Source organism: Tachyglossus aculeatus, chromosome 21, assembly GCF_015852505.1.
Source record: "Tachyglossus aculeatus isolate mTacAcu1 chromosome 21, mTacAcu1.pri, whole genome shotgun sequence".
NCBI lineage: Eukaryota > Metazoa > Chordata > Mammalia > Monotremata > Tachyglossidae > Tachyglossus > Tachyglossus aculeatus.
In genome coordinates, this window is record NC_052086.1 from 27,151,251 (window position 1) to 27,164,501 (window position 13,251).

The 13,251-nt window shown below is 49.2% G+C and overlaps 1 protein-coding gene across 1 annotated transcript in view; it reads right to left on the bottom strand.

Moving 5' to 3' along the window:
• The window catches only part of NCOR2 (nuclear receptor corepressor 2), a 443,860-nt gene that overhangs the window by 258,168 nt on the left and 172,441 nt on the right, over nt 1–13,251 (bottom strand). The window contains exon 3 of the mRNA XM_038762437.1: nt 12,765–12,892. Within this exon, the coding sequence (XP_038618365.1) occupies nt 12,765–12,892 (128 nt within the window). The remainder of the gene's footprint in view (nt 1–12,764; nt 12,893–13,251) is intronic.

A 13,251-nucleotide genomic window follows, 5' to 3' on the forward strand; every position in this document is an offset into this window, starting at 1 on the left:
CCCCAGGTGCTCTCCTTTGGCACCAGGCAAGGAGAAGCCCAAATCCACAGCTACTACCCTCGACCACCCCACAGCACTTTATACACAAATCTTTATCCTTTGCTGGTTCTTATTCATAGAATTTATCTTACTGCCTGCCGGCTCTGCTAGACTGTAAGCTCCTTCAGGGCAGGGATCAAGTCTACTAGCTCTGTTGTCCTCTCCTAAGTGCTCAGTACACAGTTCTGCACACAGTAGACATTCAATAAATTCCACTAAATTGACTGATTGCGCATCCCTAAGCCCTCATTTCCTCTTTTCCCACTCCCTTCTACATCACCCTTGCGAGTAGATTTGCACCCTTTATTAACCCCTCCCTCAGCCCCACAGCATTTATGTGCACATCCATAATTTATATTAGTGTCTGTCTCCCCCTCTGTTATATAATAATAACAATGATTCTGTTATTTGCTAATGATGGGATTTATTAAGTGCTTACCCATCAACCCTCCGCCACCACCATGGGGACATTTGGGAATTGTGCTCAGTGAGGTTTTGAGACCTAACGTGGACCAATCAACTGCATTTATTTGAGCACTTACTGTGTGCAGAGTACTGTACTAAACACTTTTGAGGGTATAATATAACAGAGTTGGTGGAAATGTTCCATTTGATTTTCAGTTCCCCTGGAACTATTAGCTAATTGTTTGAAACCCTGGGCTGTTCCCATGGTGAGCTGGCTGGTTACCACGTACTCAGCCTCTGGGCCCAGGAATAAAAGAACCTGTAGGAAACTCGAGCACTGGCCCTGACTCTCTGCAGTCAGGCCCGGCAATTCTGACTCCAGCCTTGAAGGGCTTTTGTTTGGTTTTCTAAGTTAAATGTTACTCTTCTCATGTGTCCCATCATCCACCTGCATAATTCCCCCTCCTTTCCAGTTCAGTAGGGTTGGGCTGCAAGGAGAAAGGAAGAAACTGTCAACAGTTTGACAGATACTGATGTTCTAATGGTTGACAGTGGTGGGGGACTGACACTTTCCATCTGAAATTCTCTTAATGCTTGTGAGAAAATGAATCTTCTCAGCATCGAAGACAGACAAAAAGCTCAGAAGGGGGCAACTGGCCCAGAGAAGCCAAGTGCATTTCTGAAAGTCACACAGCAAATCAGTCACAGAGCTTAAAACCCAACTCATATGGAGATGGAGGGGCAATGAGGAAGGGGGTGGAGGTTAGGGGGGAGTTGATATAAAGGAAAGAAGGGAGAAGAAAAGGGACAATGAGGGGAAGAGAAGGAATCAGAGTGGGAAAGAGAGAGAGAGAAGAAGAAGAAAAAGAAGAGGAGAGGAGAAAGCAGATTAAGTGGAGAAGGGAAGGATGGGAATGGCAGGCCAGGGGAGAAGGGAGAATAAAGAATGATGAGCTTTAGCAGATTCCAATCAGCAGATAACCCTGGCTGAGGCCTTCAATTTATTACTAGTCAGAGATTCATCTTCCACCAGCCTCCAGACGCACATAGCACGACTCCCAACAGGGACTCTGCCCCAGAACACATTTCTCACCAATTATGCCTTCCAAAACTCCTTCAGAACTGCAGACCAATAGGCTCCCGGCCCTGACATATTCAAGCTGCCCTAAATCTAAACACTAAATCCAGGGGGACTTGAAAAACTGTTAGCTAACCGGAGCCTGAGGCAGGTTGAGGGCTTGGGGCAGTAGGAAGGAGAGGAAAAGAGGGGTGGTCAGCAAACATGTGAGAGCCCTGGGACCATGGGAGTTTAAATGCCTTGAACTCCACATCCTCAGAGGCAATAGCTGGCACCCATGCTACCTTCTCAGCTGTGAACACTGGGATCTGGACTGGCTGGCTGTCAGAGGGTGCTGCCATCAAGGCTGGGGACTTAGAGGGGACAAGCCAATCTGGGACTTTTCCCATACTTGACCCAGCAGGTGTGTTACAACAGGGTAGAGAGGGTGCCTCTGATTTGAAAAAGAAGAATAATAATAATGATAATGGCATTTGTTAAGCACTTACTATGTGTGAAGCACTGTTCTAAGCGCTGGGGGGGATACAAGGTGATCAGGTTGTCCCTCGTGGGACTCACAGTCTTAGTCCCCATTTTACAGATGAGGTAACTGAGGTGCGGAGAAGTTAAGTGACTTGCCCAAAGTCACACAGCTGACAAGTGGCGGAGCCAGGATTAGAACCCACGACCTCTGGCTCCCAAGCCCGGGCTCTTTCCACTGAGCCACGCTTGGTATTTCTGAGTAAACAGTTCAGGTGCTTTTTGAAATGATAATATAGCTCTGACTGTAGTATTGGGCTTTGGGAACTGTCAAAAGGGTATCACATCCCAGCAGCGTGGTCTAGTGGTTAGAGCCTGGCCCTGGGAGTCAGAGGGGCCCAGTTCTAATCCCGGCTCCGACATCTGTCTGCTGTGTGACCTTGGGCAAGTCACTTCACTTCTCTGGGCCTTGGTTACCTAATCTGTAAAATGGGGATTAAGACTGTGAGCCCCCATGTGGGACATGCACTGTGCCCAATCCAACTAGCTTGTATTTACACCAGTATTTAGTACAGTGTCTGGCACATAGTAAGCGCTCAACAAATGCCATTAAATAAATAACTAAATATCACAGACAATAAGACTGAATGGTGGAGTGGGGGGGTTCTAGGAATGACCTGACTTCCCCGCTTCTGCCACCTCCTTGGACAAAATGGAGACAGAAAGAAAAAACCTTTGTAATAGAACCATGAACTGCTCTAGAACGTTTGTTTCTAGAATCCAAACACCATTGGCTTCATTTATCCTCAGAAACTCTCATCTCATGTCCTTATCGCCTTTTTTACAGATAGGTTAACTGAGTCCTGGAGGAAATCAGTGGCTCTCTGCGAGGGATGCGCAGAATCAGATCTCAAACCCAGACCTCGGAATCCTGGCTCAGCAAAGGTCCTTACACTGTACTGTGCTGCCCCAGGAGGCCCGGACTGTGACTGTCCTCAGATCGGCCCAACAGTGACAACAAACCAGCTTCACCAGAAGGCCCCAGAAGGGAATGTGTGAGCGGTGGTTTTCATGGAAACCAGGCCTCCCCCACATAGCGCAGCCTATTTTGGAGCCACCGTGAGGCTGCTAAAAGCTTCCATTCTGTGTGGCGTGGGCAAGACAAAATGCTCTGAGCACATTTCCAAAACCTCGCAAGGCAGGGGATTGAGGGGAAATTTCTCAGTTTTCTCGGGGGAAACGCCGAAGTAACAGGCACCCGTTATGTCCTGTGCAATTCCTCAGTGCCAGTCTAAGGGCTGTCAGAGATACTTCTGTTGGATGATTGATGGCCCAACCCTGCACAGAGAGATCATCATATCTGGGCCTGGGGGCTAGGTCAGAGACCCCAAGCATGGGCATCCGGAGTGGCTGCAGAAGCCAAGGAGGAGGAGGAGGAGCAGTAGCCTACTGCTGTGCATCTAGCTTTATTTATATTTACTCTGATGACTTGACACCTGTCCACATGTTTTGTTTTGTTGTCTGTCTCCCCCTTCTAGTCTGTGAGCCCATTGTTGGGTAGGGACTGTCTCTATATGTTGCCAACTTGTACTTCCCAAGAGCTTAGTACAGTGCTCTGCATACAGTAAGTGCTCAATAAATACGATTGAATGAATGAATGAATGAATGAATACTGCGTGCAAAGCACTGTACTAAGCTCTGGGAAAAAAATATACAGATGAGAACTAGGCTTAGTCGCTGGTCCCCAAGGGGCTCACGATCTAAGACTGAGTGGGGAAGGGGTTGACAACAGACACATAAGAAAAGATAAAACAAAACTATGAAGGACAAGTATGACAGTAAATTAATCAGGAGCAGCAAGATTTCAGGTTCCTCATGGCTTAGACCACAGTCCCAGAAGGCACAGCCTCGGTTGGGGCCTGGGTTGAGAAGGCTTCCCCCTGATGCCAATTTGGAACACCTTCCCTCCCAACACTTTTCCCGCATTTGGAGCCTTCCTTAAAATCCCATCTCTCAACAGGCTTTCCTCGATTCATTCCCCAGCACCCCGGGCCATATCACCCCTTCAGCCAACTCTACCACTTAAAATCTATGTGCCCTCTCCTTAACACTCAGATATATGTGTACTCAATTATTTGATTCGGCCACAAGATTTACTTGTATCCACCTCAGCGCTTAGTACAGTGCCTGGCACATGGTAAGCACTTAACGAAACCCATCATTATTATATTATTATTATTATTATTATTATTGTTATAAGCATTTCCCTGTTGGAATTGAAGATCCTTGTGAACAGAGAATACGTCACAGTACAAGGAGGGGTCTTCTCTAGCTTCCTTCCCTGTCCTCCTCCTTTCTTCCCTCCTCCTCAAAGCCCCACCCCAATGCTCAACCCAGCTCGCACTCAATGCCTGGCCCCAAGCTCCCTCCCATAAAGTGAACAGCTGAAACCCCCACCCTCAAGACCACCCCATGGGGATAAATGGGTTAGAATAGCCTAAAGTGGCACACATCACCTCACAGCAAACCAGAGGTCTTCTCCAGTGGAGGAGGTGGGGCCTGGGGCAAGAGGGGAGGAGGAAGAAGAGGGGGAAGAGGAGGAGGAAGAGGAGAGGAATGAGGAGGAGGAGGAAGAGGTGGGGTGGGGGGGAGAGATGAAGACAGGGCTGCCAGCTCACTCCCAGCCTCTTCCCTCAGCCTGCTCCGATCTCCTTCCGAGGCCACTTCGGAGTTTCCCAGGGTTCCTTGTTGCTGGGTGAGGTGGATGCTAGTGAGAATGAGCTGGGTTGAGCTAGTTGGCAGGTGGGAAACTGCGGGAGTGGGAAGGGGAGGTTAGAAGTGGGCAGTCCCCGATGTTGCTCTAACTCAGTCCTGACTTCTGGAAGCACAGAGCTGCCTTTCAGGCAGACGTGATGGGAACTCAGCCCAGAGGGTGGGAAGGGAGGGAGTAGAGAGGGAAATCAAGATCCCCTTTGGGACAGCTAACCAAGCCCCGCCTCGTCTGCCAGGGCACTGGACGTGGAGTGGCCATTTACCAAGGCGCCCCAGTCTCCTGTCTCACTTTCTGTGTTCCTAGCTTTGAGGTTTCATTAGGAGATGAGGGGGCTGCCTGCCCTGGGGTGAATGGGCTGGAGGCCCTCCCTCTGGGGGCCTGGGGGCCATTCCCACTAAGGATGCAGTGAACCAGCCAGGCCCTGCGCCATCTTCTTTCTGCTGGCTTCAGAGGCTCTGGACACACATCAAAAGCCTCGGTAGTTACGGGGGCGTGGGCCTGGTCAGAGCTGGCAGAAAGCCCAAAACTGATGCCTCATGGGGGCACCCAGCAAACAGAGCATGATTGTTCCACTCCCCTCCTCCCCATTCCCGCTGGAGACGACTCTCTGTAGGCTACAAACTCCTTGCGGGCAGAGACTGTATCTACCAACTCTATAATACTGTACTTTCCCAAGTGCTTAGTACAGAACTCTGCATCATCAACAATGATATTTATTGAGTATTTACTCCGTGCAGAGCACACTACTAAGTGAGAAGCAGTGGGGCCTAATGGGAAAAGCACAGGCCAAGCAGTCAGAGGACCTGGGTTCTAATTACAGCTCTGCCACTTGTCTGCCATGTGACCTTGAGCAAGTCATTAAGACAGTGAGCCCCCTGTGGGACAACCTGATGGCCTTGTAACCTTCCCAGCACTTAGAACAGTGCTTTGCACATAGTAAGCGCTTAATAAATGCCATAAAAAAGTCAGTTAACTTTTGTACCTGTTACCTCATCTGTAAAATGTGGATTAAGACTGAGTCACATATAATAACAACAATAATAATAATATTTAAGCACTTACTATGTGCCAGCCACTGTACTAAGCACTGGGTTGGATACATGCAATTCGGGTATGGAACATGGATTCTATCCACCCTGACTGTCTTTAATCTACCCCAACGTTTAGAACATAGCAAGCGCTTAAGAAATGCCATTAAAAATAAGTGCTTGGGTGAGTAGAATAGAACAGAGTTGGCAGACGTTCCCTGCCCCCAGTGAGCTTTCAGTCTGCGCTCACTAAGTGCTCAATAAATATCATTGATGGAGAACCCTGCAGCCACCAGTCGGTATTCCTCTTCCTCTTCCTTGTCCCTTCTCTCCTGGCACGCTCCCAGGCTTCCTATCTGTCAACAAGCTCATTAACCAAGCTCTAGGGTGACCCTAGGGTTCTGATCCCCCTGTACTCCTGCTTCCTCCACTCGAAGGGTCGGAACAGAGGAAACCCACCACATACATCCCCACGAGGCCCTCCTCCTCCTCATGGCCTCTGCCTCCACCGGGACCTACTGCCAGTGGGGATCCCAGAGGGGGCAAGGAGCAGGTGCGGCTAGGTGAGATGGTCAGGGCCCACACAGCCCCAGAACGGTCAAATTGTTTGCTCAACAGAGGCGTCTGGAGCCTCATCTGAACCTGAAGCTGCCGGAGATGAAAACTTGGACTGGGGCCCAGCCTGCGATCGGAACTGGGCTGCGATAATAAAAAACTTGACGTGTTGTGCTTTTTATTTTAAAAAACCCACAGAGAAGGAAGGCAAATCCCTCCTGACTCAGGAAACCAAGATCCAGATGTTGCCAGCTGTTGCTTCCATTCATTATTTTCCCACATTAATTTGGGAAAGAATAAGATCCCAACACTTGGCTCTGCACAGCTGAGGAGGCTCCACTCCCCTCAATGAGGAAGGGACCCCAGCCATCCTCATGTGAATGCAGCTGAGCAGCCCGGCGGCCTCCTCTCGATTAAAAGGAAAGATCCGGGGGAGGGAGGGAGGGGAGCAAAGAAGGAAAGATGGCACTGTCGTTCTGTCTACCCCGGCAACCTTTTCCACTAGACCCAAGGCAGAAGGCTGACTGATGGAATGATTGACAGATTGACTGCTTGACAGAAACAAATGCACTGGGATCAGGCTCCCCTTTCTGGTCCCTGGACCCCCACATCCCTCCTGCTTCTCATATCTCCTGGGCTCCTCTCCGCCACAAGGATTCATCGCGGTCAGTAAGCAGTGTAATGAGGCCTTCCCCCTCCTGCCCCTCTCCACTCAGGCCCTGCAGGCGCCGTGGCAGCTGGTTAATGTACGCTAAATATCATTATTGACAAAGAAACATACTTCACATTATCACTAGATGAACTCTTTAAAACCTTAATTGCCATTAGGAGAGAGAAGGAAAAGAAAGAAGGTGGTTAACCGGATAAAACAATCACTTTCCCCTCCCACCTAACACGCTCCCCCTTACGAAGTCGTCACAGTCGTCCGTCACTTTTGGCCCAGAGCTGCTGCTTGAGTGGATTTAATCTCGAGTTTCAACTGCAAACCTCCCCCGACCTCCACACCGAGCACACCCTTCACCAGCCAAAGTAGGCAAGGACAGCATCTCCTGGTCTCGGGCCAGACAGGCCATGGTCAGCTGACCTTCTGGGGTTTCAGTGGTAATTGGACACGGCCAATTTCTGGAAGCCCTCCTGGTCCGGTGGGTCACGGCAGCCAGTCTTAGGAACTCTCTTCCTGTTTTCCATAGGCTACCAGGAGTCAAGCACGTGATGGAGGGGAAACAGGCAAAGCCTTCCAAAGACAGACTGGGGAGCAGTAGTCAAGCCCCGGGAGTCAGTTTGGGGTTGTAACTCCAGCTTGGCATTGGCCTGGAAGGGGACCTTGGCCGTGTCACTTATCAGGCACTTGGTGCAGTGCTCTGCACATAGTAAGCACTCAATAAATACCACTGATTGATTGATTAACCTCTGGGCCATTGCTTCCTCATCTGTAAAGTGGGTATAAGAAGGAGTAAGTTAAGAGAGCCACAGACCTTGGAGCTTGTCCCAAACCTCAGGGCAGGGACCATGCCTGCAGAGTGCAGAGATCACACCCCATCAACCCAGCTGCCTGCCTTGAGGGCGATGTTGAGGATGAAGATGTTACTGGGGGTCACTTCCCTTGCCCCTTCTCCAGGGCCCTGATCCATCAGCCAAAGCTGGGGAGCCAGGCAGCAACCTGGGTCTGGCCCACATGGTCATGTGGTCTTTCTTGGTCCTCTATAATCCTGATGGCTCAGTTCCCTCCATCCCCTCCCTCCCAAGTCCTTTACCCATAGGCCGTGTGAAAGCGGGCCAGCTGCCTCCTCCGGGAACCACAGGGCCAGAACGCGGGGAGCCAGAGCCAAGGGCCTCGCAGCTGTGCCTTGCCCAGGACTGCCAAGAAAGGGGTTCAGCTGCGGAGAGCCAGCGGGCATGTCCCGCTGCCACCAGGCACCCTGGAGTCGCCATGCTGACTCCTGGCTCAGGGCCTCTCCTTACCTGACTTAAGGCGGGGGGTAGAGGGGTGCCCAAGGAGAGATTCAAGGATTCATCCCATCCCTGAGCCCTGTGCTGAAAAAAGACACTATTTAGCCCTTCCCCATTCAGATCTCACAATCCAATAGAGCAATCACCTCCCTCCCCGACACTTCTAATGTCCCAGCGTCCAGAAAGCCAAGTATTTTACAAAACTGAATAAAATAGAGAGAGAGAGAGAGAGAGAGAGAGAGAGAGAGAGAGAGAGAATGAACAAGCTGGCAGAAAGCCTACCTTGACAGACAAAGCAACAGACTAGTCTCATCCAGTAGATTGTAAATTTCTTGAGGGCTCCTTCACATCCAACCAATTTACAGAGCACTGTTCTCCCCCACATTCAAGGCTCAACTGAAATCACATCATCTCCAGGTCTTCCCTGATTAATCTCTCATCTCCCTACCCAATCTCCCCTCCCCTACTACCATTTCGGCACTTCTGTGTCAGATAAGCATTTGAGTACTCACTCCCTCTGTCCTCTCCTCCCCCAACTAATGCACTTATCAATCAGTGATATTTATTGAGCACTAACTATAATAATAATAATAATAATAATAATAATAATAATAATAATAATAATAACAGAAAAGCAGCATGGCTTAGTAGGAAGAGCACAGGTTTGGGAGTTAGAGGTTGTGGGTTCTAATTCCTGCTCCACCACTTGTCAGCTGTGAGACTTTGGGCAAGTTACATAACGTCCCTGTGCCGCAGTTACCTCATCTGTAAAATGGGAGTTAAGACTGTGAGCCCCACGTGGGAAAACCTGATTATCTTCTATCTACTCCAGCACTTAGAACAATGCTTGGCACATAGTAAGCGCTTAACAAATACCATCATTTTTAACTATGAGCAGAGCCCAGTACTAAGAGCTTGGGAGAGTACAACAGAATTAGCAGACACACTCCCTGCCCATAACGAGCTTGCACCTATGAACATACCTTCATGCTCTATTCTTCTCTTGATTGTAAGCTCCTTGTGGGGCTCAATGAATATGATTGATTGATCGATTCTCATCAGGAATGGAATGGAATGGAATGGAAGCAGCATGGTCTAGTGGAAAGAAGACAAGCCTGGGGGCCCTCTGGGTCCTGGGTTCAAATTCCAGCTCTGCCACTTACCTACTGCATGACCTTGGGCAAATCATTTTATTTTTCTATGCCTCAATTACCTCATCTGCTAAAGCGGATTCAATGCCTGCTCTCTCTCCTACTTAGACTGTGAGCCCCATGGGAGACCTGATTATCTTCTATCTACCCCAGCACTTAGTATAGTGTTTGGCACACAGCACTTTAATACCACAATTATTATCATCATCATTATTATTATTTTAGTGTTTGTCTCCTACTCTAGACTGTAAGCACCATGAAGGCAGGGATCTTATCTAATAACTACCGCATTCTCCCAGGTCTTTAGTAGAGAGCTCTACCCAGAGTAGAATGAAATAAATATGATTAATTGATCCCATCTTCTACCTTTACTATACTCTCTCAAGCGCATGGTTCATAAAGGCACTTGACACCATTGACTGACTGACAGAAGCTGAAAATATTCTGTTGTCAGTTCAACCTCCCTTGACCCTGGCAAAGGCATCTGTCTAGCCTCAGCCTTCTCATCTGTGAACTGGAGGATGGCCCCCGGGGGCTGCTGGGAGCAGCAACTACGGGGAAGGGGACTGCCAAGCCCAAGAATCATCCTCATGAGTTTTCAGTCCCTCTGATGCTTACAGATAAGTCTGGGCACTCCTCATGTGCCCAAGACAAGTGTCTGACCCAGTCCATCAATGCACAATATTTATTGACATTTGGTATTTTGCAAAGTACCGTGCTAAGCACTTGGAAGAGTACAGTAGACTACTGGGTAGACACTATTCCTGCCCTCTAGCAGCTTACAATCTGGCAGAAATGGGAGATCCACTGGTTGCACCTAGGCTTTCTATGGTTTTGGCTGGCTGCAGGGAAGGACACCTGCAAGTTTTAGGCCAAAAGAAAGACAAAAGCAGGTGGCAACAGAAGCCAGTCTGGCCAGTAACAGATGACGCGCTGCCTCTCTCAGTGCTCCCCGTTCGAGTCCGACACCTGGTCCTTCCCACAACTGCTTTGGCAGGCTCGAAGAGGCTGGCAGCTGTGGGGCAGGAAGGCGGGCTGGCTGGCAGGGGGAGAACAGCGGGGGTTGGCAGGCCTTTTCTGAAAGCCCATTTGTTTTGGTTCCATAAGGGAGCCTCCCTGGAAGGGAGCCTGGGCAGGGGAATCTGGAAAGCAGAGGCACTGAGAGGATTTTACCCATCCCAGTGGACCATCGAATGGACCTTGAGAAGTAGCAGGGCCTAGTGAATACAGCACAGACCCAGGATTCAGAAGGACCTGGGCACTAATCCCACCTCCACCACTTGCTGGCTGCAAGATCTTGGACAAGTCACTTCACTTCTCTGGGCCTCAGTTACTTCATCTGTAAAATGGGGAATAAGACTTTGGGCCCCATGTGGGTCAGGGACTCTGTCCAACATGATTTGCTTATATCCACCCCAGTGCTTAGTACAGTGCCTGGCACATAATAAGCACTTAAATACTACTAATATTATTATTACTGGTATTATTATTTCTTTCACTTCTTGGGGCTTGGGCTTTGATTACATCTACACAGCTCCAGGGCCACCCTTAGCCCCAGTCAGAGCAGGGGGAACTCAGCTCTAGCAAGACGGCCAGAATCTGCTATCCACACAGTTTCTTGATGCCTTGTGTGCCTTATTCCCGTGCCCCTCCCATTCCCTCATGGTCACAGCCCTCCCAAGTCCAGCTGCCTCACTGGGGGAGGTGGACTCTGCACATCACCGTAACCAGCGGTCCCAACCCAGAAGCCGACCAGGAAGCAGCAGGGTTCCCGGCGGACACATCAATGCACATCTAGCAGCCTGCTTCCCGTGGGGGACCACACGGTCCTGCCCCAACTTCAGGTACCGTGTGGAGGTGTGCGTGGAACAAGGACAAAGGAAGGGACAGGGAAAAAGGAGGGAGAGAGGGGAGGGATGGAGGGAATAGGAGCGCAGTTGGATTCAAAAAAGGGAAATCAGAGCCATAGAAAGACCAGCCCCACAAAGAGAAGTTGAAGTTACCTACTCGGGGTCCTCCTCCTGCCTCCGCCCTCCCAGTTTTCTAGAGCCTCAAAACGAGTATATATATCACCTGTATATATGTATATATGTTTGTACATATTTATTACTCTATTTACTTTTATTTATTTTACTTGTACATATCTATTCTATTTATTTTATTTTGTTAGTATGTTTGGTTTCGTTCTCTGTCACCCCCTTTTAGACTGTGAGCCCACTGTTGGGTGGGGACTGTCTCTATATGTTGCCAATTTGTACTTCCCAAGTGCTTAGTACAGTGCTCTGCACATAGTAAGCGCTCAATAAATACGATTGATGATGATGATGATGAGTGCCATTGCCATCTCTTGGCTTCTTCCAGATTCTCCACTGTGGGCCGAGCTCCCTCGACCTGTTCTGGAGGAACTATTTCTGCTCTGTTGTTTTCACTTGAGGTTCCCAAGAAGCTTGGCGGGAAGCAGGGGCTTTCCAGAGTGGGCGGCAGCATGTGACCACTACCATGACAAGATCCCGCGGTGGGCCAAGGCTGCTGGTTTCCCAGATGGGCAGGGCGGAGCCATGACCAGCCTGGAATCCGGCTGGAACCCAAAGCTGGGGGAGGGATGGGGAAACACGCAGCCCAAGAGGCTCCCTGAGATCCCTCCACTTCAACTAGCAGTCCTTGGTGTGGGCTAGCACCATATCCATGTTAACAATAATACAACAATTATTTGGACTTCTTATTCATTTATTCATTCAATCATATTTACTGATAGCTTACTGTGTGCAGAGCAATGTACTCAGCACTTGGAAAGTACAACTCAGCAATAGAGACAATCCCTGCCCACAACAGGCTTACATCACTTGCTACATGCTAAGCGCTGGGGTATATATGGGATAAGCACATCTGAGCCTTAGTTTTCCGGTCTGTAAGAAAGTCTCTCCCAGCCTCACAGAGGTTCTGGGGGGACTAGAGAGAGAGAGATGGGTGCCAAGTGGCATCTCCACTCTGAGCAGCTCAAGAAATGGCCCAGGGGTGCTGTTTATGAGGCGAATCTGGTTGGACTGGAAGTAACCACCCTGGACAGGGTCAGCGGGTGTTCCACCAGGGAAGGACCTGGGTTCTAATCCTGAATCTGCCATTTGTCAGCTGTGTGACCTGGGCAAGTCACAACTTTTCGTACCTCAGTTACCTCATCTGTAAAGTGGGGATTAAGACTGTGAGCCCTTTATGGGGCAGGGACTGTGTCCCACCCAATTATCTTATACCTACCCCAGTGCTTAGTACAGTACTTGGCACCCAGTGCTTAAATAACCCTTTCAAAAAAAAAAACAACCAGTCCTCACCTCTCATTCCCTGGCTGAAACTCTGACAACAATGAAGGTCGCCTCCTCTGGGGCTGGATAATAGACGCAGGGGCCAGATGGGAGGTGTAATCCCTGGAATGATGCTGATATTCTAACAGCCCGACATCCTGCAACAAAGAGGAGAGAGAACATCCAGTTACTTCACCGATATAGTGCCGACATTCCAAAACACTTATGGAATTTAAAAAAAAAGTTACCAAGAAACAGACCCATCCCTCCCATATGTTTCCTCTCTGTCCTCCTCCAGAGAGGGGACACTCGGTAAATAGGAGAGCAACAAACTTGGTATGTTTTCTGCTTGGCACACAGTTAGTGTTTTACTTACTATTGGCACCACCAATAGAATTTCCCGAGTTCCTGCTAGAGCAGAGCTCCAGGTACTGTGATTTGCAGAAATGTACACTAGAATTGGGAAATGAGAGGGCAGTGCAATTGTATAAATTAAATAAAATTAAAAATAATAAAC